Source organism: Rhineura floridana, chromosome 15 (assembly GCF_030035675.1).
Source record: "Rhineura floridana isolate rRhiFlo1 chromosome 15, rRhiFlo1.hap2, whole genome shotgun sequence".
In the NCBI taxonomy this organism is placed as follows: domain Eukaryota; kingdom Metazoa; phylum Chordata; class Lepidosauria; order Squamata; family Rhineuridae; genus Rhineura; species Rhineura floridana.
The window spans coordinates 4,440,378-4,464,613 of NC_084494.1; the positions used below are offsets into that span (position 1 = coordinate 4,440,378).

General features: G+C 49.2%; 1 protein-coding gene across 14 annotated transcripts in view; it reads left to right on the forward strand.

Annotated features, from left to right (window-relative positions):
• Nucleotides 1-266: 266 nt before the first annotated feature.
• Nucleotides 267-24,236, forward strand: part of MACF1 (microtubule actin crosslinking factor 1) — a 383,383-nt gene continuing 359,413 nt past the window's right edge. For 13 of the 14 annotated variants that reach the window (XM_061597825.1, XM_061597831.1, XM_061597827.1 and 10 more), the window contains exon 1: nucleotides 267-486. In XM_061597825.1, coding sequence (XP_061453809.1) covers nucleotides 267-486 — 220 coding nt within the window. Of the gene's footprint in view, nucleotides 487-10,667; nucleotides 11,063-24,236 lie in introns of those variants that run through there. The other variant, XM_061597835.1, reaches the window with a different exon arrangement.

Below are 24,236 nucleotides of genomic sequence, written 5' to 3' on the forward strand. Positions count from 1 at the left end.
AACCGTGAGGCAGCTCCTGGTGTGATGAACATGGTTTAAACATGGTTTAAACATAACTAATGTTAGGTGTGAATGCAGCCATGAAGTCTCAAACCACTGTTCTCTTCTTTAGGACCAAAAGTGCAAGCTGGGTTTGATTTCCCATCCCTTTGCAAACCCACCCCCATAAATCCACTCACTCATCCATTGGCTCTTGTGTCTGTTCATAGGTCAGCTGTTTCTGAGGATCAGCAGCATCTCTGTGCCCAGCTCCCTTGCTCAGAGCCATGTCGTCATCTGACGAAGAGACCCTCAGTGAGCGGTCCTACCGGAGTGAGCGGTCATGTCGGAGTGAGCGGTCCTACCGGAGTGAGAGGTCTGGCAGCCTGTCACCTTGCCCGCCGGGGGACACCTTGCCCTGGAATTTACCCCTGCATGAGCAGAAGAAGAGGAAAAGTCAAGACTCTGTGCTGGATCCAGCAGAGAGAGCTGTCGTCAGAGTAGCTGGTAAGAAAGCTAGTGCCATGCCAAAATTCAGGGATGAATTGGCCTTAGGCCTCTCTGTCTGGCCCTTGGGACTCTTTTGACAGGGCCGGCACCAAAGGGTGGCCAGGTGGGGTACGGTCTACACTGGCTGGCAGCAGCTCCCCAGGCTTTCAGAGTGAATCTTTCCCAGCCCTACTCAGAGATACTGGGGACTGGACCTGGGACCTTTTGCATCACGCACAGCAGATGCTCTGCCACTGAATTACGCCCTTCCCCTACGCTACTGTACAGCCGTGCTTTTAAAATTGTGCTTTTGCAAACCTAAAGAAAGGAGGTTGATGGATGGTGGGGAGACCTGAATCAGAGCAAGCTGAACCAGAGGAGAAGAATTATCATGAATGGGCCCAAAGAACAACTGTGCTCCTTCCCATAGACTTAATTCACTTACAAATATGCCAGTGTAAAATGGCCCATTGCGTAACATTGAGGCTAGGCTATTGGGAGGCAGGATGCAAAGTGGGGCAGGGCAGTTTCAAAGTAGTAAATCTGCTTCCAGTGGCAATCCCAGAAAGGCAAGAAAATGGACTGGGACAAAGGCGGCATTTGTCTCTTGCACTTGCTTCCCTCTTTCCCATAGTCTCCTGGTACCTCCTCCCACTGCCATTTCTTCTTCCCCAGCTGGATCCATCTCTGTTTCCTGTCTTTCTTTCTTTCTTTCTTTCTTTCTTTCTTTCTTTCTTTCTTTCTTTCTTTCTTTCTTTCTTTCTTTCTTTCTTTCTTTCTTTCTTTCTTTCTTTCTTTCTTTCTTTCTTTCTTTCTCTGTCTTGCTTTTTTCTCTCTCAGAGAAAGGCCAGGCACCCATCGTGGCCCACCCCCTACCACTCTGGCCTCTCTCCAACCCCCCCCCCCCGTGACAGGCGCCTTTGCTTGCTCCAGGAACATTCCGATGCCAGCACCGCATAGAGGAGCGGAGTGGCCACTGAGGGGGACCTCACCCTCTGACCCAGGCTCAAGGGCGTGTTGGGGGCCAGCCAATGCCTTTCAGAGAGGGCAAAGGCTTGCCCGTTGCTCCAGTTGTTGCTGGCCCACCTTGTTCCTCGTTTGCTGCTGTTGTAATATGTAGCAAGGCAAAGGCAGCAGAGGCTGTGACAACTGGGAGCAATGTTATAACAATGCAGGGAGGGCGCTTACCTCTTGGCTTGCTGCTCTGAGGCCATCACAAGGGCTGATTCTTCTGGGGCAGGGCTGCAACTTAGTAGTGGAGCACCTTCTTTGCATGCAGAAGGTCCCAGGTTCAATCCATGGCATCTGCAGGTAGGGCTGGGAATGTGCCCTCCCTGAAACCCTGGAGAGCTGCTGCCAGTCAGTGCAGACAATACTGAGCTCGATAGGCAGCTTCCTATATCCCTATCCTTTGGCCCATTCCCTTGCTGCTTGTAGGAAGGGGAGTGTGGGTGTTCCAGCTGTGTGCACTCTGTTTCCTTTGGAAATGGCACATATGCAACTGTGCGCACATGATTGTGGAGCAGGGGTGTAGTCGTCCAGGGTCTCAGGGGGTCTCAGACCCTTTACTTTTTTGGGAGCCAGGTCCCAGCAGGATCCCTGTCTCCAGCATCCTAGGAGCCAATCAGCATGAAAGGAGGAGTGTTTGTCGGAAGCCTCAGGAGGGGAGAGTGTTCTTGCACTCGGGTCCTGCTTGCGGGCTTCCCCCAGGCACCTGGTTGGCCACTGTGAGAACAGGATGCTGGACTAGATGGGCCACTGGCCTGATCCAGCAGGCTCTTCTTATGTTCTTATGCCTACTGAAAAGAGTCTCCTGACATGCTTCTTTTTCCTTTGCTGCTGATTGGACCCAATCAGAGGAAAAGGAGGTGAGCCTATCACTGAGAAGACTCTTTTCAGTTGCTAACACACTCCCTTTTCATGCTGATTAGCTCCTAGGGACATCTGTTGTTGTGGGAGAAGGCATTAAGAAAGATAGTGAAGCAGAAAACAGTATTCACACCTGGCCAGACTACTGTATAATCTTAGAAGGGGGCATGGCTGTGACTATCATGAAGGGACCCTGCACTTCTGGATTTGCCACTGCATGACTGATGTGGAGGCTACCAGGGTGCAGGCAGCCACAGCAGGCTCATTCTGACTGGAGAACAGCCTGGGAGCCCCTGAGGGCATAGCGTTGTTGAAGCTAAGCAGGACCTGAATGGCCTGGAGGTGGAAGTCTGCCGGGACGCCTGCTGAAGCTGTTCTGAAGGGTCAGCTAGACAGGGCAGTGGGAGATCAATACTCAGATCTCGCATTTCATTTTTCAAAGGGTCAGTGAAGTTGTAGAGTGTCCCACTTTGAACTGAGGCTGGGAGCTGAGGGCAGGGAGTTAACCCTTTCTTCCGCTGCTGCTTTTCTGACCCAGGTTGCCTCCTGCCACCCCACCCCACCCCTTGAGGTGCTCTTTGCCTCTTGGGGCAAAACATCCAGGCATCCAAAGCACTCATATACATGCAACCTTAGCTTTCTTTTCTTTTTAAATAAAATTGCTATTATTTTTACGTCTGTATCCCACCTTTTCTCCAAGGAGCTCAAGGTGGCATCAAGGAGTCTTCCTCTCCTCATTTCATCCTCATAATAACCCTGTGAGGTAGGTTCGGCTGAGAGGCAATGACTGCAAAGATGTTTCAGAGCAGCCTTGAGTTTCTTGTCAGCAGACAGCAGCAGAGACCTTGGCTGCTTTTATGATCTCTTTATTTACAACTTTCCAGGTTGAGCCAGAGGGCCAATAGTAGTCCTGGGACAGCATCAGTCCTCCCTAAGGGAACAGTGTGCTGATGCATGACTGCCCCCCTCCAGCGCTTCTTCCCAGCCAGCTTCTAAAGGCAGATTCATTTCTCTTCTTTGCCCTTATTTGAACTGTTTTCCTTGTCCTCAGTCCAAGGAGATGGGTATGACTTGAGTTTCAGCAGCTTAGAGTAGCCGCTCTCTCATCAAATTAAGCCCCATCAAGATATACCTAGGCAGAGAGCATGTTTGTAACAACAACAATTAATAAGGATAGGTTATTGGTCTCCTCTGAGAGTCCTGATTCCTTGCAAGTCAGTCATGGGCAGCTATGGTGTTCCACAGCAGGCCTGTCATATTCCATCACACTAGTAGGTATCAGGTAAATTGTTCAGAGGCGAGATAGCGATAAAGGCAGAGCTGACTGACTACTTGGACTGTCATGATTTTCTCAAGGGATACATTTCCATGAATGCACCAGCGAATGATGGCTGGCTTCAGTATTAATTACACCTGCCTCATGGGGGTGGAGGTGGGGTGGGGAGGGGAGGAAAGCTTATTTTCTGGAATCATGGATTTGCCTAACACATTTTTTGAAGAAAGGGAGGGGTTTAATACAGGATATCATCCAAAGGAATTCACTTTGGGGACGCTACAAATTAAAAATGGACACTGGCAAAAGTGGACATGGGTTCGTTTTTATAAGATAAAAATTGCTCAGACAGGATGTGCATTCGCTGTTCTACTGCACAAAAGTGAGTTGAATGCATGGTGTTGTCAAATTAGAGAAATCTGTTTTGTCTGATTGAAAAGGGAACATTCTCCTCAAATAAGAGACATCTAGCAAGCAGATGTTTGCATTGAACTCTAGTAATTTATTCATACTGTTCTTGTCCTGGTTTATCTTCTAAAGTGATTGCAGTCCTTCCCAAGTTTATAGCATCTACAGGTGTTGATGTCTGTCCACTTCTTATTGAGATATGCCTATAGGCCCATGTGCAAAGGGATAATTTGCTTTTGTTTCCCCTATGTGGGGAGAGGGGGATGAATTTCTTCCCAGGACTTGTTAGTCTGCATATTATTAATTTATTTAAATACATGCAAATTTAATATTAACCACTTGGCAGAGTGTATGGTAGTGGGACAGTTGGATGGAAATGTTTGCTCAACCAGGAGGTGCTTAATTTTTCAACCTAGTGCTCCGTTGAAGGGTGTTGGTGAGGATAAATGAACAAGGAGGAACAAGAATGAACTTTGGACGCCAAAACATGCTTAGGAAGTGATAATTGACAATAACTGTTATTAATTAGCATTGAGGCCAAATTAAATCACCGGCCATTGAAAACAACAGAGAGGCAAAAATGCAGGTCAGGCTGTTTTGAGATTTTTCAGGTGCTTCACTGATGTGCTATGCTCTAAACATGCACAAGCTTTAACACAACAGACGTTTTACTTATTTTAGGGTAAAGCTGACAGCTGAAATAAGCAACACTGTGTGGGGCTGCTGTGTCGCTTTCTGGAGATGGGTTATTCTAAAAAAAGGAGACCCCAATTAATTTTCTGGTAAGCTAATGATCCAAAGTACAGCATGTGTATATTAAAATAAAATGAAAGAGGCTCCGTAATAGAAGGGATATAGGTGAGCTTGCCTTGTTTAGACAGAGGTGAAGCATTTGGTAAATGCCATGTAGAGGTTGGATATAGTAGCTAGGTCCGGTTTGTAATCTGGGTGCTTTAATAACTAGTGTATACAGTATCTTGCTTCTCTTGCTCAGGGAGAAATGTTGTGCTTTTCTTTAAAAAATATTGGGGGTTATTATTTCAATTTCTATTCCACTCTTCCTCCTAAAGTACCCCCATTTGTGGACCATCCAAAGTATGCTTTGCATTGCAAATTCATATTCAGTTGTATTTAAAACCTTGTTGTGTAAGGTTTTAAAATATGATAATTTAAAATTTAAATTTAAAAACAAGATTTGCAACACATTTGGAGGGGCATTTTTTAAAAAGAAAAAATCCAATCTTTTCTCCTGAATATCTGCTAAGTGCCGTTGTTCCCCCCAGAAGAGTTTGGTGAAAAGTTATTGAACAGCAGCTATGAATTTGGGCTGAGCCCACTTAAAGATCTAGAGATTTCAGATTCCCTTCCCCAACAACCTGTCCTGTAGATACAGATACTGAATTGAGGTATGATTTGTTTGGAAGATGGTTAGAACGTTGGGATCTAAGATATTAGAATTATTCCTTCCAGTATGCCAATGAGTAGGACAGTGAAATTGGGGCAACTTACAAAGCAGGAGGGTTTCTCCATAATTGGGAAGACCCTCAGATGTGTGGAAAAGTATAATTTTTTTAGAAAGGAAATCTTGCCTACACCAACCCTCCTGTCAACCTGGCCTCAGAGAGCCCTGTCATCCTGTTCAGGTTGGGAATTGGATGAGCAATTTGCTGTCCAGCCAGTGTCAAAACTTTCTTTCTCTCTCTCTCTCTCTCCAAACTATAGCATTGCAGAGGGAAGGAGGGGAAAGCCCCTCTTCCTCTGCTGTGCCACTCAAATTAGGCACTGACTCCACTGTCACCTCTCCCTGCCACCATCACTTCAAGGGAGAAGGGAGGCTTCTCCAGGGGGTCTTTGTGGGGTCCCTCTTGGTTCTCCCTGTATGGGCTATGGGCTTTTACTGGGAGAAAGGGAGGGATATAAATCTAATAAAAATAATAAATAAAGATTAAGCAGTTGTCTCCAGATATTTGGGTCTGAACCATGGCTGTTCCACACACAGAGCATTCCACCAAAAGCAATGGCTGCTTCCCCCTTGGCTGGCCCTGGGGGGTCAGGGCCAGGTTTCGGTGGCAAGGTGCCCTGAGTGGGCCCACCTCCTCGCTACTGCTCAGTTGCTTGCCTTCCTCCTCTGGGCTGCTCCCTTTCCTCACGCCCGTCACTGCTTGCTCACGCAGAGCAGTGACAGTGAGGAGGAGGATGGCCAGTGGGGCTAAAAGGATCGACAGCGGCCCCCACACACAACATGCCCAGCAGTGGCCTCCCTGCCTTGGGTGGGCTTCTTCTTTGTCTCCCAAGCTCAATCTCTCGCCATCCTCCTGCTGCACATAGCACACCTCCTCTCCCTAGGCCCTACTACAAATGCTCCAACAGAGTCTTTGCTTCCACACTGCAGCTGCGTTTCATCAACATTCCATGACTGGCCCTTCCCCCTCAGCAGTAAAATGTTTGCAAATCCTGTTTTATCCTAGCCATTTGAAAATGGGTGACAAATCAGGTCAGTCATATGGGAGAGGCGAGCCATGCTGACATCTCTCCTTTTGGACTTGAGAGTGCTTGAATTTGGCTGGATTGTACTAAGTATAATATTTTTAAAAATAAAGGAACAAAAGGTTTCACCAGCTCAATCTGAGAACTGACAAGGGGTCTTTAGACAAACTATCTCTCAGCCTCAGTCTCCTTATCTGTAATATGGGCCTAATAATAATACTGGCTTATATTACAGGGTTGCTGGGATTACTGAGGTAATGATTGTGAAATGCAGTCCTATACAAACTTGCCTGAAACTCAGTAGGGCTTATTCTGAGTCAACATGTGTAGTGTTGGACTGTTAGGATGCAACTAGATGTGATGGTGGTTGGTGCAGAGTCCAACCCAGACACTGCCAGTTTCCTATAAAGTGGGATGTGCGAGTACAATTTAATGCCATGAAGTGGTAGAGGGAGCCTCTAAATGCTTATTATTTTATTCTAATAGGGTTACTTTCAGTCACAGTACTTTCGGTTACCCTAATGGGTGAATACAGCTTTTTAAAAGAGGTGCATTTTGAGGCGGGGGGGAAAGAGATTCATGGGTGTTGGGAGGGTTCAGCTCTCTGCATTGTTCTTCAGTATCCCTTGCAAGGGATGCACCTCTTAGGCTGCTTCACAGGCGCCCCTCAAAATCCCATCACCACCAAGCATAGTTTGTGTGTTCTGGATGGGGTTGCTTAGAGAACACCAAGGAAATTGTCACGCCAGTCAGCTTGAGAGAGAAATCGAAATTGGAATGGAGGAAGGTGCTTTTCCCATTGCCAGGGCAACACAGATGGCTGAGTAACCATTTTGTTGGTTGTCATGGCTACAGGGGAGAGAGAGGGAGAGGGAGAGAGGGAGAGATGAATGTTTCTGGCTCTGTGCTGCCTATCCTCATCTGGAAGCAGAATAGCTGATTGCAAGATGCCATTATGAAGGGAGTCCTTTTCCCTCAAAAAAAGACTAAGGTTCTGAACATACTCAGTTGTGTAGAGACTATTACTTTATTATTTATTACATTTATGTTCTTTCTTCCATCAAGGAGCCCAAGGAGGCATACATGCAGTTTCCAAGGTGGTCTCCCACCCAGGCACTGACCAGACGCAGACCTGTTTAGCTTCTTCTGCAAAGCACTGGTCTCACATGCCTTCAGACTATAGTCTGGGACTTTACAAAAGCAGTGCCTTCACTGGGCCTAGTTTTTAAATTGTAATAATTATTATTCACTCAACAAACAACTTCAATAACTTTTTGTGCAGAATATCCATTAATGTCTGAAAGTTGATCCAAAGTTGGTCCAAAGCATTTGGGTGCATTTGGGCAGCATATAAATTCAATCAGTCAGTCATCAATAACCTGAATGACACCCCAACATCCCCCTACACACATTATTAAAGACATAATTCCATTGAGTTCTCCTGTGCAGAGAGAAATTTCCTACTGATTTGTGCTCCAACTGTGGCTCAATTTGCCTGTCTCAAATCTGCCACTCATCGTGGCTCACCGGCAATCTGCTGACTTGCCTTGTCTCATAACATGAAATCCCACAAAGGGAATTTTAGGACTTTTCCCCTAATTGGAAGTGTAGCTGTTTTTACACCCCCTGCCCCCAATTCCTTCATCCTCTCATTCTCACATAGTTGGAGATAACTGGGTCCACAGCAGTCAGGAAGTTGTTCCCAACGTCATTCATTTCAAAAACTCTGGCTTAATTTCCAGATTTCTAGGCAATTTCTGTAATCCTTCTGTCAACCGGCACATCCTTGTTTCCTGAATAAAACAATGAAGGATTTTTTTGGTCTTGCATTGCACAGATTTCTCCACCAGATGTCATACAAACTCTTCAATTCCCTTGTTTTCTGTTTGCTGAAGGGGCGCTCTTAAAATACAACAAATTCTCAACACTGAAAGTACTTCAGTGTTGGAAGATGATTATATATGACATAGACATAGACATCTATTTTTGCACTTTTTGCGCCGATCACACCAGGTAAACAATGGCACAAGCATGAGCTTCTTCCAGCCCACCTTCCTGGTGTGTGGCCCTCTCCTCCTGGTTTTGCTGTCCCCCAAAACAGAATTCTTGGTGGACTGGTTTTTGCTTGGTGGGACATCAGTTGCTCCATGTTGCCTTAAGGAAGTGTTCATTTTCAATTCTAGCTGACTCAGGCAGATGCTGATATTATTAGGACAAAGTGCCTCAGTAGCAAAATAGCCACTTCTGGAGGGCCCTGGGAAATAAGGCGGATTTGTTGCGTTCTTCTTGAACAAGTGATGTGAATGAGGTTGGCTCAAGACCAAAAAGCAGTTGATAATGTACATCTAAGGTCATGAAAATTTTGCATTTCCGGTGATGCTATATGGGAGGTAAAGGGGGCGATTTTTGTGTTGCTTGTGAAAACAAGCAAAACAGCCTGATCCTGAGTGTGCTTGCTAGGAATAACATGCACTGTGTTCCTAAGCAAGTGGGCACAGGATTGGAGCTTACAGTTGCCCATAGCTTGGAAACGCCAGAGTAAGCAGCCTTTGACAACCTGGTGGCCTCCAGATGCTAAAGACTACAAGTCCCAGCAGCCCAGTGGCACCAGAGACACTCCTCCTTCAAAGGTGGAATAAATGGCATTATATCAATCCCAAATTCCTCTTATTCTTTCCGAGCTCTGTCCTTCAAGGGCCTCCACTTGTCACCTTCAATAGTAGGCAGTGACTGTGAGATCAGTACTGCTACTACTACTTACAGCTGGTATAGCACCGTGGGGAGGAGAGCCTGGCTTGCAGGTCAGAGTCTGTGAGTTCCAATCCCCGCTCGTGTCTCCTGGGTGTCAAGGGCCAGCTAAAGGTCACCCCACAGCGAGTGGCTCAGGGGTCACATGTCCTGCCACCTGTGCAGCCGTGGGCAAGCGGCATAGTCCCAAGGAGCTCAGCTGGCAGTTGTTGACAAGGAAGGGGCTGGCTTGTGCAGCTGTGGCAAGCTGAGCAGGCCCTAGCCCGCCGGGGAGGACTAGCCTCAGAGGGAGGCGATGGGAAACCCCCTCTGAATACCGCTTACCATGAAAACCTTATTCATAGGGTGGCCATAAGTCGTCATCGACTTGCAGGCAGTCCAGTCCACTACTACCCAGTGAGCATTCTTATAGTGCCAGTGGAGTGCTGCAGAGGACAGAGCTGATGCCATCGTTGGGGTTCATAGTTGGCAACAGATAGAAAGATAGTTGCTTGGGGACCTTTGGGTATCAAGCGACTAATAATAATAATAATAATAATAATAATAATAATAATGGTGAGACATTGGAAACAGGCAGCATGTGGTAAGCAGACAGGTGGGAGGTTAGGTGAAGGCCAGGTGGGTTCTGGACAGGGTTCTGCTGAAGATGCTCAACAGTAGGGCCAGCTTTACCATTTGGCTGAGGTGAGGCAAGTGCGAGGAGTGGGGGTGAGGTGGCTGGAGGGCAGACCTATATATTCCTTTGCCCTACAAGCCCTCCAGCGTGTGGGAGGGCATCCTCAGTGTAGAAGTTAGATTCAGAGCTCAGTTTGGTCAGCTTTGTACATGGAATGGGGCATGTCTGTGTTTGTGTGTAGGGGGGCACCATGTTGTCCTTCCCCTTGTACAGGCTCTGAAAGTGGGTCAGGAGTGATGGCTTGGTCACAAAGTCCAGCTAGATTTGGGGGGAGTTCCTGACTTCCGACTGCCTTTGTTTTCCCTCCCCCCCTCGGATGGTACCCAGGCGCGCGCTGCTCCGCCTCCCCGCAGGGCTTTGATGATGCTTTTTGAGTGGCGGTGGGGAAAGGAAAAGGATTCCCCTCTGCATTTGGGTTCCGTTCAGCCGCTTTCGCCGTCCGTTCCTGGCCAGATCCGCCCTCCGGCTCTCGGCCTCTTTCCCTTCTTCGCCTCGTGCTCTGGCCATTTCTCCGCAGCCTCTGCCGGACGCCGGTGCCTTGCGTTCCCTTCTCCGGAGGGGCCGCTGGTGCCTTCTCCCTTGGCTATCCGGTTTGTGGCCGGTTCCGACCCGGAGCCGGGATGGTTAGTTGCTCGCACCTGGTGGGGCGGGGCGGGGCCCGGCCTGCCCCGGCTCTGCCCCCGCAGTTCCCCAGCCGGCCGCCGGGCGTCCCCGCCACTCCGGCTGCGCTGCGCTGGCTCCTGCTGGGCCGGAGGGCGGGCCGGCGAAGGAGAGCAGCCAAGCCGGGGGCTGGTCTGGGCCTCCCTGACAGCGGCGGGTGGAGCCTGCGGCGGGAGGCCGGGAAGAGAAGAAGAGGCGGCGGAAGAACAGCCGCCGCCGTCGAGGTTCAGTGGCTGCTCGGGAGAAGCGCAGAGCGCGCCGCCGCTTCTTTCCCGCCCGCCCGCGTTGCTTGCCCGCCCAGCAGGCTCAGTCGGCACAAAGAGATCGGCCGCTGGCGCGCGGCTCCAGCCAGCTGCTCGGGTCCGGGACGGGCAGCGCCATGGCCGGCTACGTGCCGGGGCAACTGCCGCTCAACCGCAGCCAGGAAAAGGAGTTCGTGCAGGCGTACGAGGATGTCCTGGAGCGCTACAAAGGTGGGCTCGGGGGCCTCGATGTGGCCCAGGGGGTGGCCCGCGCGCGCCCCATCGCCGCCCCCCTGAATTTGGGAAGGGGATAGCCCTCGTCTTCCTTCCGCCCCGCGGCCGCTCGGGCTCCCCTTGCGGCATCCCCGGCCCGGTTGGTGGTACCCGGGAGTGCGCTGGTTCCCCTTTCGCCGCCCCCGGCGGGCTTTGATGACGATTCGGGGAGGGGAGGGGAGCCTCGCTGGCGGCGGTTCTGTCTGTGCCTTTTGGTTTCAGCCTCGCTGTCAGAATTCCTGGCGGGGAGAGGAGCCCTGCAGGGGTCCCTTTCCTCTTGGGCTGAAGCCGCGTCGGGGGAGGGCGATGGTGGTCCATGTGTGGGCCGCTTCCCCCGGCTTAATTTCAGCAGCTCTCCCCCCCCCCCCGTAACCAGTCTGGCCGCCTGGTGATCCGTTCCTGACGCTGGGTGTAGCTTCATTAGAGCCCGCCCCCCCCCCGGTGTGCCTTCTTGGGCTGGCCAGGGCAGGGCCGCCAGCTCCGAGGCCGAGTGCGGTGGGCTGCCCTCTCTATCCTCCCGAACCTCGCTTAGGGGCCCTTCGCTGCCTCTTAGCCGCGTCCATGCTGACGCCCTTTGCTGATGGCCCTTCAGGCCGGCGTGTGCGCACATCTGAGGAAAAGGTAGCCTGGATTTGCCTCACCCCGGGATTTAAGAGGGGTCTCTGCCCGGGTTTAGAAGAAGCCGTTTCCTTTCCTTTCTTAACTTTTGCCGTCCCGAACCAACAACGGCAAACCCGCAGGACACCCCCCCGCCCCCATTTTGGGTCCATCGGTGCCGCGGAGCCTTCCTGTCAACTAAATGCCAATTGCTGTCGAAGCTGGTCGGGGGCTGCCTGTGTGGCTCCTGGTGTGGCTTGTGAGTTCCACCTGCAGTGAGCGTGCACTTTCCAGTCTGTGATGTAGCTTGTTTGCCCTATCCTCCAGGCATGAGAATGGTCCACATCATTGGCATGAAAGGGCTCCCCTTTCATCTGGGAATCTAAACTTTCCACCTCCAGAGCAGCCTTCCCCAGCCTGGTGCCAGTCCAGCTGCATTGGACCACAGCTCCCATCAGCTGCTAGCTGGGCCTGATGGGGGTTTTATTCCCCAAACACCTGGAGGGCTCCAGGTTGGGGAAGGCTGTCCAAGAATGTACACATCTTGCAGCCAAGTTCTCTGCAGTGGCAGAGAAACAAGTTGACAAGAGGGAATAAGCATCCCATTTTCCCTTTTGCAGTCTGAAAAGGTGGTGGTCTATGATTTGAGACATGGTTCAGTGGCAGGGCATGTGCAGAAGGCCCCAGGTTCAATCCCCAGTATCTCCAGACACAGCTGGGAGGTGGTGGCTGCCTGTGATCCTGTCTGAAATGCAGGAGAGCGAGTGCCAGTCAGAGTAGACCAGGAGCAGGGAACCTTTGGCCCTCCAGATGCTGCTGAACCAGAGAGCTCACCAGCCCTAGCAAGCGTGACCAACGGCCAGGGAAGATGAGAGTTCAGCAGCATCTGGAGGGCCAAAGGTGTGGATAATCCTGAGCTAGATGGACCAGTTCTCTGACTCTATAAGACATCTTCCTGTGTGGTTGATGAGATCCCAGAGTGCAGGACACGGAAAAATGGGCTCAAGTTACAGGGACCCAGATTTCTGCTGAACATCAGGAAAAACTTCCTATCTGATAGTAGGGTGGTATGACAATGGAACCAACGATGTAGGGAGGTGATGGGCTCTCCAACACTGGAGTCGTTCAAGAGGCAGCTGGAAAGCCACCTGTCGTGTATGCTTTAAGGGTATGGATTCCTGCATTGAGGAGGGGGTTGGACTGGATGGCCTTATAGGACCCTTCCAACCTTAGTATTCTGAGATTCTCTCTGTGCAAAAGGAAAGAGGATCTGGAAGACACAAGAAAGCTTCTAAGTCTAAAAACTCCCCCCCCAAAAAACTTAAGAGGGCTAGCTTTGCAAAATAGTTTTTTGGATGGCAGGTTGATGGGGGATGGCATAATTACCCTAATCCTTTTATCTGATCAAACGTCTTCTGCATTAAAAATGTTGAAGGTAGGGAAAAGGGCTATGGAATAGTCAGACTACACAACTTTGCATGGTGGGTGGGAATGGGAAATCTAAAATTAAGTATAAGTTGGCTCCTCTGAAATCAGTGCTGGAGACGGGAGTGCTTGCTTAACTCAATCACTGCTGAATTCTGCTGTTACTTTTTCCAGTGGGGAACTGGTAGGATTGCTGCCTAGATTTGGTGTCCTTGCCATTCTCTTCAGTTGCATTTTGTCTGAGCTCACTTCCTTCTACAAAGTCTCTTTCAATATAGATAGTGGAAGAAAAATGCACTTAAGAACAAGCTCTCAAACTGTCCAGTTTGGAACTGGGTGCTGGAAAACAGGATAAGCAACACTGATTGCATGAAACTGTATCGGGTGGTTGCTCTACAATGTTGCCAGCTTCAGAACGCCATGCTCTTCCTTCCTAGCAGGGGAGCACAGACTTCAGGGTCGCACTTCAATCACTGCCAGCTCCTATAAGGCAGCCTTCCCCAACCTGCTGCCCTCTAGGTGGTTTGGACTGCATGTCCCAGCAACACCAGCCAGCATAGCTAGTTGCCAGGGATTGATTTTGATTGATTGAGTTTATTTATATGCTACCTTTCTACAGCATTCTGTGCCCAAAGTGGCTCAGAACGAACATTCAAAATGTCAAAATACAAAGCGCTGGGGGTGCGGAGAGAAGCAAGTTTACAAAAGCCAACAATAAATTCAAATAAGACAAAAATCAACCATTTTTGTTAATGTAGAATAAATCATATTACAAACTGATAGCTAAATTGGATCACCATGGCAGTCAAGCAGCTCAGCCAACACGCATGCATCCGCTCCAGCTACAAATGCAGATTGCGGAGTCCGTCACATTTCAAAGGCTCTGGTGCAGTCTGGAGTCATGGGAATCCTGCCAATTCACAAGTTCCCAAGAAATGACTGCAAGTGGCCAGTTGATATAGGCCAGCATTCAGTAAATTCTGAAGACATAGACAATGTAGAAAATTAGAATCATAACTAAGTCATACATGAAGATAATTTTGCAGTAGGTGTATGTACTGTGATCTATCCACCGTGAAGAACTTATGCAGATGAATCCAATCAGCAGCAATGACATTTGGGCCACTTTCAGCATGGCTGAGTAAGAGCTCGCATAGCCTCTATCCAGCAACCTGGAGTCTGGCCCGAAGGCAGAAGACGGTGCGGAGGAGGGGGGTGTCGAGGCGCCCCTGCTGCTGGTGTTGTGCGGATCACCTGCACCCTGTGAGACATCTCGCTCGCGCCTTTTCTGGCTGAGGAGATGGGGCGAGCCCCCTTCTCTCTTTAGCCCGCTTTCACTCACGTTGGGATGATGGGAACTGTAGTCTAGCAATGTCTGGAAGGCCACAGGTTAGCTGCCTCTGTATTAGGTGTACATCTGGGCTACTATTTGTCAGGCCTAGTAGGGTTGCCTTGTCTTGAGAAAAGGGATTTGGCTCCATTTCTGATGAGCCTCTTCTAGCTCTGCGGTTCAGGGATTGCAGCGGGAGCTCTGAAGGCCTTTATATACACTTGGTGGTAAATGTTAAATTAGCAATCCCATTCTGCTTCCTGAATGGACTCCCAGCAGGCCTGCTTGGTGCCCCCCCTCCTAATCCTTCTCCAAGTCCTCCAGTTCCCATGAAGCTGTTGCTTAATCTCCAACTGAGCTGAGCTCATGGTTATACCTTGTTTCTCCCACCTCCTCAAAACAGAAGAGTCTGTGTCTTCACTGACCAACTTTAGACCAGTTTCCCCCAACCTGGTGCCCTCTGTACGTTTTGGACATCCCTGACCAGTAGGCGTGCTGGCTGGGGTGGATGAGTCCAACAACATCTGGAGGGCATCGGGTTAAGCAAAGACGAAAAGTTCCTTGGGAAAAGGGGCTGTTTTATTTTGTCTTATGACTTAAAGGGACATACATGCTGTATAAATAATATGAGGCTTTTAAAAAGCCAGTCTTCAAATTAATTTTAAAATAATTGTTATTCTTAATTATAAACACATCTATCTGCCAGGTTAGAGGAGGAAAGCACCTTTTAAACCTTAAGAAAGGTCTAGATGAAGTCATGGAGGTATTTTGAAGGTGATCAGCTCTGTGTTCATCAGCAGCCCACTTCTGACTACCAGATGCTGATAGTGTGAAGGTGGGCGCTGTTGCCTTCATGTCCTGGCTATGAGCTTCTGAGTGGGAAGTATCTGGGTGGTGTGAATGAGATCCTGGACTAGATGGATCCTTGGTCCGATCTGGCAGGCTGGTATTGCAAATAGCTCTGGAGGCGAGAGCTACTGCTGCTTTTGATCAACATGTGTAGCTGATGGCAGTTGAAGGTGAGCGAGGTACAGGGTGCCCTGAAACTTGTCTGGTGAAGTTAAAACTTTTTCTGAAAAGTCAACAGTAGCTCTTTCATCTTCAGGCCAAGTTAAGCACAATGATTCTTTAAAAATATGTTTGACTGAGGATTGTCTGTGAGATGGGGGTGGAGGAGGAAGGAAATGAATGGCAAACTTGCTCTGGACAGGAAAATCTATTCTGTGTCAGTGGCTGGAAAAAAACCACCACCACCACTAGAAGTGTATTGAGTTAGCCTAACAAATTTGGTTTCTCTTCCCTTGTATAGCAAAGACTGAATAAATCCTTGAGACAGACAGACAGACAGACAGACAGACAGACAGACAGACAGACAGACAGACAGACAGACAGACAGACACACAGACAGACACACAGACAGACACACAGACAGACACACACAGGGGGAAAAGCGGATTTTACAGCTTAAGCATTAGTTTCTCTTTGCTAGGCAGGCATTGTAAACAAGATTATTCCCAGCTGAGCTGAGTCTCTTGTGAATTCCATGGCACCAATTGGTTTTCATTAACCAGCATGTCACATTAGCCAGAACTGTGCTTCTCAAGGCATTATCTGTCTGTATGTCTCCTTTTGGACAGCCCTTTAGGAAAATGGCCCTGCAAAGGAAAAAAATTGAACCATTGAGCACATCTGAGCCAAAGGCAATTTTCATACTGTGCTTGTGCAAACTGTGCAAATTAAGAGACAAGCTGCAGCAGGTAAGACGGCAAAGGAGAATCTTTTCCTCTTTTCATTTTTTGATCACTCCTTTGGAATGCACAAAATGCTCTGTTCAGCAAAGCACCTCCTCCTCACTTTTATACAGTACTTTGAAAGAGCAGAGTTATGTGCCTGTCTTTACAGGGCTTGACATTGAAATAGGCCTTTGGAGTGCTCTTGCAGCTTTGAGGTGGACCACTGTTCTACATATTTATTTGTGTATTTGTATTGGCTGTCCAGCAACATAGTTCTCTGGGCAGCTCACAAAGATAAAATATAATATTTAAGTATATGTTGAAGCAGGGGAAAAAAGAACTGTAGCTTTGCATGCAGAAGGTTGCAGGTTCAATCCCTACCATCTCCAGGCATGTCTGGGAGTGTCTCCTGCCTGAAATCCTGGAGAGCTGCTGCTGGTCAGTGTAGGCAATACTGAGCTAAATAGACCAGTGGTCTGACATCGCATGTGGCAGCTTCCCACATTCCCATGTTCTTCCATCTGTGGAATTCCATTGCTGTTCCCAAATTCTTGTTTTGGCTTTGTTCAAACCTGTTATCAGCCATGAAGCATGCTTTAAGGAAAGGTCATACCTCAGTTGTTGAGCATGTGTTTTGCATGCAAAAGATCCCAGATTAAGGCTGCAGGCCAATACACATCTACTCAGAAGTAGGCTCCATTGGGTTCAATGGGACTTACTCTCAGGTAAGTGTGTATTAGATTGCGGCCTTAGTCTCTGGCATCTCTAGGTAGGGCTGGGGAAAGACTCCTGCCCAAACACTGGAGCTGCTGCCCGTCTGTACTGACAGTACTGAGCTAGACAGAGAAATGGCCTGACTTGGTGTAAGGCAAAACAATACAACTTCTTGTCTGTGTTGTGTATGAACGAGCTAAAGGAAAGCAAGCAAGTGACGTTTGTAAGCCTAGGCCCAGTTCTAGCTGCTGGCTTCAGCTGGTTTCTTGGGGCACTGTTGGGTTTGGACACTCTGGCATAGTTAACTCAGCCGTCTGGAACCTGGAGCCTTCCAGATGCTTTAGACTACAACTCCCATCAGCCTCAGCTAGCATAGCTGTATGATTCTGCTGCTGATGGGAGCTGTATGGAGAGTGCCAGATTTGGGAAGGATGGATTGAATATTAAATTGGGCTTGTGGGATGCTTAAGGCTGGCCCCAAACATTTTGCTGCACCAGACAATGAGAGAGATGTGCCCTAGTACTGTTGGCTTCCTACGTACAGTGCCCCCCATTAAATTGGCAAGGGGCACACAATACAGAAACTTGAATTAATTAATAGAAGTGTCTGTCTTAACCCTTCAAGCAAGTTCCTAGGATAGCTTCGTTTCTCAAACAACAACAACCACAACCCAGAACAGACCAAAAACCACCACGAGCAGAGATCAAACAACTAAATAGACTGGAAAATCTAAAAGAACTGTACCTGGCAACAAAACTGCATCAAAGTAGGCACCAGGTGAACCTCCCTGAAGTGGGTATTCCACAGTCTGGGTGCCACCACTGAGAAGGCCCTTTCCCTGGTTGCCACTTGCTGCACCTCTGTCTGTTGGTTCAGGGTCTCTTGCACAAGCCTCTGTCAAAGGTCTTGGTGTAAGGACAAGGACATGTGGGGGCAGGTGGTCCAAATACCCCCGTCCCAAGCCTTGAAGGGCTTGACAGAGCTATGGCCAGCACTTTGAAGAAAGCCCACAAAATTGACTGGGATCCAATCTCTCATTTGCTGCCTCTAACCTTTCTGGGTGCCCTGTGCAAAGCAAGGATGGGGGTTCTGGGCCCTTTGCTTGATTTGGGGAAGAAGGCACAGCAAATGCTTGATATTTCCAGCAAGTGGGAGCCCTGTGCCTGGGGCTCTGTTGCAGTGTGGCAAAGTATGCTGCAGAAGGCCCCAGGTTCAATCACTGGCATCTCCAGATAGGGCTGGGAAAGAGCCCCTTGTCTGAAATCCTGGACAGCAGCTGCCAGTCAGTGTATGTCACTCTGTCTGCAGGCTGCTACATCTGGCCTTAGTTCTCAACATCCAGAGGTTGCTGGTGTGCTCTGGAACAGATCCATGCTGCACCCCACATTAATGGTGTAGAGGTGAAGGCACCTGGAGACCTTGTTACCAATTCCCTTGCGGCATACCCCTCCTGGTGGAAAGTTATGAACTATTCTTAACATGCAAACTCTGATGCTGTGGATCTTGAGCAGGATGGAAATCCAGTCAAGTAGGTTTCCCAGAGAAATGTGAAGCCTTGTCCAACTTTCTGCTGACAGAGGATAATAATATTGTGTTCACGTGCTAAGCAGCACCTATGGGGACCTGCTGCTCCAGTCTAGCCAGCCAGGAATGAGTTGTAATCCAGGCAACGTGATGTAAACTGCAGTGCTCTGAAGTCAGAACAGAGAGAGAGAGAGAGTGGAGAGTGGGTGGTTGTGAAGAGGGGAGCATCTGTGCGGTGAATTGACAAGAGTGACGGCATCCTCTGTTGTGCCAATTTGCAAGGCATCCCTGCCACCCAGTTTGGGATCAAATGTAGTTTTGGGTGCATATGTGGTTTTATGGAGCTGCTGGTGGTGGTAGTGGTGGATATCCCAAGAGCTAGGTTCCCTGGATGCCTAGGAAATCGGAATCCTTTGTTGCCTGTCTGATTCTTTGGGCTGTTAATGCCATTTGTTGCACAGAAGTAGTTGCCTACTCTTTCCCCACTGGGAAGATGGGGAAGATCATACCAGGAGTTTCCTCTTCTGTTGTTTTTCTGTAATTCCTTTCAGGCTCTCACTGATAATTTTGTCTTGCTGCTGCTGCCCACAAGTAGCACTTATCACAGGTCTGTGAATTTTGCTGTTTGAAGAGATGTCTATCGTTCTGATTGCATGGAGGTGAAGGAAGCGTAACTGTTCTGCCGTTGGGGTACCAAGCCAGTTTGGGGGCCCCTACCATTTGCTGAGCCTCTGCTGCCAGTTTCTTCCTCCCACCTTGGGAATCGCTGTGCATTCCATTTTGTCTTGCAATGATAAATACAATTCCTTTACGATGCAGGAGAAAGTCTTGCTTGGTGAGCATTTTGGTGCCTGCAGAAGCTCAGCCTGCAGCAAGTGGCGTGTTTTGCTTGAAAAGGTGGCAACAATCTCGGCCTAGGGAGGTGCAGCCTCTCTGCCTCCCAGGTTGGCATGGCTGGGTGCTGAAGGAGATATTTCTCACATTGCCTGAGCAATAGGTGGGAGGGAAGCTGCAGATCTAGCTGGAGCAGCTGCGTTGCCGGTTCCTTGCATGTCACATGTTTTTCCTGTATCTTGAAAAATGACATCCTGGATGCTTAGGGTCCAGTATCCTTTGGGTCATGCTGAAATACTGTAGGTTGGGCTTTCCTGACACGGACATTGGGAGAGCCTAGGCTGGGGCAGAGGCCAGCCAGTGTACACCAGCTGGAAGGGGATTTGAAGTTCCCCAGGTTTTCCCAGTCCAAATTAAGCACATTGTTCAGTACACCACAGTGGCTCTCCCGGCTTAGGCAGTGAGTGGAGAAGGGGAGAGGGAACAAATATAAACTTAGTGGAGCAATTTTTAGTTATTCTGTGTGCACTAAGGTGTCTTAGAACTGGGTGGCTACCAAGAGTGTTGGACAAAGTAGTTCCCCCCCACCCCCCAAGAAGTGAGGACATTGCATTCAGCAACAGTCTTCCTCAGCATGGTGCCTTCTTGATGTTTTAGACTATGACTGCTAAAACTCTCATCAGCCCCAGCACAGCTGTTGCAGGTGGGAGTTGTAATCCAAAACATCTGGAGGATACCGAGTTGGGGAAGGCTGCAGTAACATCATCATGTAGCAAGGAGTCCCACAGGTAATACTTTGGCCACTTTGCAGGGAGATCTTGGCTTTATAGCAGGGTTAACCTCAGTAGCGAGAATTCTTGTGTATATATATATGTGTATATATGTATATATACACACACATATACATATTTATACACACAAGCATACACGTGTGTGTGTGTGTGTATAGATATATAGACTGAATGACTCTGTTGCCTGACTAGTTGTCAGAGGCAGCCATGTTCCTGTGACAATTCAGAGACGAGGTGTGGGTTGGAGGCTAATCTTGAAGGACTTTATTTTAAGCTCATTTGGTTTAACTGTTGAGGAAACAAGCATGGCTGATGACTGGTTCTCGTGACTGGGATCCACCCTGCCTCTCCTTGCCAGGCTCCAGTTGTCTTTCCAGTTTGGTAATCCCCAGTTTTTCTGTTGTTGTGATAAGTAGCTCAGATAGATCTTTGCCCTAAATCAGGGTAGCCAACATGGGGCCCTCCAGATGTTTTGGATTACAACTCCCATCAGCCCCAGCCAGCATGGCCAATAGTCAGGGATGAGGGGCATAGTAGCCTGAGGGCACCTCCACACTGCTGCTGTTTTGCAGGAGGGATTCAAGAGTATACCGGAAATTTAGATTTGTGCAATGAAAGTGGCCTAAAACACTCTTGACACCCTAGTGCAGCCTTTCCCAACCAGTGTGCCTCCAGATGTTGTTGGAGCACAACTCCCATCTTCCTGACCATTGGCAATGCTGGCTAAGGCTGATGGGAGTTGTGGTCCAACAACGTCTGGAGGCACACTGGTTGGGAAAGGCTGCCCTACTGCAACAAATCCACTTAAAATATATACCGGTGTGGAAAGCGACAGGAAAACGTGCCGAGAAGTGTTGGATGCATGAATGATTAATGGGAAGACATGTTTGGCTTCCCTGTCCTGGATCCCGGCTTGCTTGCCAGGAGGAGTTATAAGAAGAGAGGAAGCTGAGTCAGACCCGTGGTCCATCTAGCTTAGGTGTGTCTATGCTGGCTGGCAGCGGCTCTCCCGGTTTCCAGATGGGACTCTTTCCCCATTTCTAACTGCTGGGAATTGAACCTGGGACCTTCTGTGTGCAAAGCAGATGCTGGGCCACTGAACAATGGCTAAGTTGCTAAGCGAGGCCATACGAAACCTCTTGTTTTGCTGCCTTCCTGGGATTGCAGAAATGGGGCATTGCATTGTTGTAGGCTGAGCATCCCACCTGGACTGCTGTGCTGTGACGTTCATGGGGTGGCCTTTGTCATGTTGCTTTTCTCATCCTACTTTCCCTCACCAGGGTGTCTATCCTGTCTATCCTGGTGTGCAAGAAACCAGGCATGCCACTCTTGAAGGAAAAGAGGTGGGGAGAGGGGAGGGAAGGTAAACTGGGGGAGAAGTATGAAATGTGGGGTTGTTAAGTGCTTGGAGGGTTCCAGTAAGTTGCTGCTGCTGAACTGTGCCCAGTGGCTCATGGAGAGCCAGTTGTGTGGGCCTGTTTTCCAGGGTGAGCTGTGCCTGCAGTTCAGAGTTGCAACAATGGGACCCAGAGCGTAACCGATACCTGTTAACTTGATTCTGTTGCTATGTTGAGAGAGGCAGTCACCCATCCATCTCCAGACATGTTGACGACCATCCTGTAAGCACAGCTTTCAGACTGAGGAATGCCTCGGTGTCCCCTTGCCAGGTTGGCCTGTTCGTCAGCGCTTCTGAAAGTTCTCAGGTTGCTTCTGCAGGGCTTAGGTGGCAAAGCCTTAGATCCTGTGTGGGAACGTTTCCTTCTCTGTGTTTGGAGATGCTTTGGCGGTCTCAGTTGGGGAAGGAGAGCCCTTCTGCCCCTGTGGAAGGCACCTGAGGTGCTTTGTGCTGGCCTACACGTGTTGTTCTAAGCCCTGTTTCCTCCCTTCACGCTGTCTGAATTGCTACCTGCGGGTGGATGGTCTTGGTGTGACTTGCTCTGGGAGGGGAAGGTGCATTGCCAGAAGCAGGCTGAGAAAGCATTTGATCTCTTCTTTTATGTCAGATTTAATGGATGGCCTGAGACCCAAAGCGCTGAGAATTGGCTTGTCCCCTTGCCTTTCCTAGTTCAGTGGTAAGACTCTGAGTGTGAATTCACTTCTAGTGCTGTGTTCACACAGGAGAGTGAGGCCCAGTAGGCGCACTGGGAAGGGGCCAGTGCTTTGTGCATTCTGCAGTGAGAAAAGCTGAATTCTCTGCCCTGATGCAGAATTACTTTATTTCTCCTATGTTGTGCAACTCTGCACTTTTTGTTACTTGACATAATTCTGTTTCTGTTTCCCATGAGCAAAGGCAAGAAAGTTCACAGGGTGCTGATGTGCCATCCTCTCTGACCACCTGAAACCTTAATTTAGGAACTCCTTTGGCTTTTGGAATTTCACCAGACATCATTCACATAGTTTTCAAACACATCATTGCAACCAGAGGGGCTAGATGCTTGAGTTTTCTTACAAAACTGGTTCTTCTTATGCAGCAGGACTGTGCCCCGTGTTTTGTGCTGCTTCTGCACTTCCACAGAATTGGGTTGTGAACATAGCCATGAATTGGACAGATCAAGCCCTAGTCTGATAATTGCCCCATGAGTGTGGTCTGGAGTCTTGCTTTGTTGGCAAACTTCTTTAAAAAAATAAAAAGCTCCTTCTGTTGGCTGCCAGTTGTCAGTCCTTTCTTTCGTCTCACGCAGCAAATTGTTACCATGGCTTGCTGGAGCCACGTGGAGCTGTTTGCACTGTAAGCTCAGTCCTCTGGTGCACCTGCTCTCTGCTTGTGGTCTCTGCATTGCAGTCTGTGTGGGTGGAGCTGGTGTCCTTGCCTGGTGCTGTGGGGTTTGACTAGAGGGCCTTTAAGCCCCCTTCAGATTGTGTGATTCTTCCTCTTGGTCTGCAGCGCAGTGATTTTCCAATTCTCCTTTAAAGGGTGCCAGAGTGCCCAGTTAACTTGTGCAATGGCAGTTGGTACCTCTGCACAGCTGGGTACCTGGACGCTGTTTCAGTGCCAGTTCTTGCCTAAGGTTTGGCAGTTGAACAAGGGACAGGAGAGCAGGATTAAGGGGGGGGAGGGGAGGAGGAGGAAATCTGGGCCAAGAAGGTTTCTTACAATAAAGAACTCTGCTAAATCCCCTTTGGGCTCATGGTTGATTGGTTGCTGTGAAGTCAGTAATGATGCCTCTCTTTGCTCTACCCTGTTGCCACCCTTTAGGCTCAGTGGTAGAGCGCAAGGTTGGCGTGCCAGAAGTCCCAGGCACAGTCTCCAGCATCCTCAGGTGGGGCTGGAAAAACTTGTGGCGCAGTCCTTTGAGCTGCTGCCTGTCTGTGTAGACAGAGCTAGAGGTCTAGGTATACGGCAGCTGCCTATGTTCTCAAAGTTCTCCCTGCACATGCTGCCTGCTCTGTCCTTTGTGAGCGTTGCACCACCTCCTCCTGGCCCTTTGCCTTGGCAGGCTGTGGAGCTGACTTGCTGTGGTTATTCATTCTGCTTGGGCTGTTGAGTGTCTCTGAGGTGGTGGTGAGGCAAGAGTGGGGATCCACACACCCAGCCCTTAAGCGCGATGAGAGAGGCTTCCCACAGATCCCACGCTTGGCCTTGTGTTCCCAGAGGTGCAGGGCTGCAGGATTTGCACAATCTGGCAGGTGTATCTGTTGTCAAGTGAGCTTCCCATTGAAAGTTTCTTTCCTATTGTCTAGTTTGCAGTAAGTAGGCCCAGAATTAAATTCAAGTGCAAACTGTTAAAACAGGAATAAAAAGTGAATGCAGGATTGTCTTGCAGGACAGGGGCTGTTGTGAAAGGACTGGGAGCGACGGCAGAAGAGAGGAGAGGCACGGTGAAGTGGGCTGTGACCCCCCCCATCTCCAGTCCCTGAGACATGACTGATTTGGGATGGGTTTCTTCAAACCTGTCTTCCCAGAGCATCAGCCTTAGCTAACCTGGTGCCCTCCAGATGTTTTGGACTACAGCTCCCATCAGCTCCAGCCAGCACAGCCGTATGATGTCGGGGCTGATGGGAGAGCCAGTGAAGTGTAGTGGTCAGAGTGCTGGAATAGGACCTAGGAGATCAGGGTTCAAACCCCAGTCACTGTCACTCAGCCTAACTTACCCCACAGGGTTGTTGTGAGGATAAAATGGAGAGAGGAGGAGAAGCATGTATGAGCTCCTTGGAGGAAAAGGTGGGATATAAGTGTAATAAT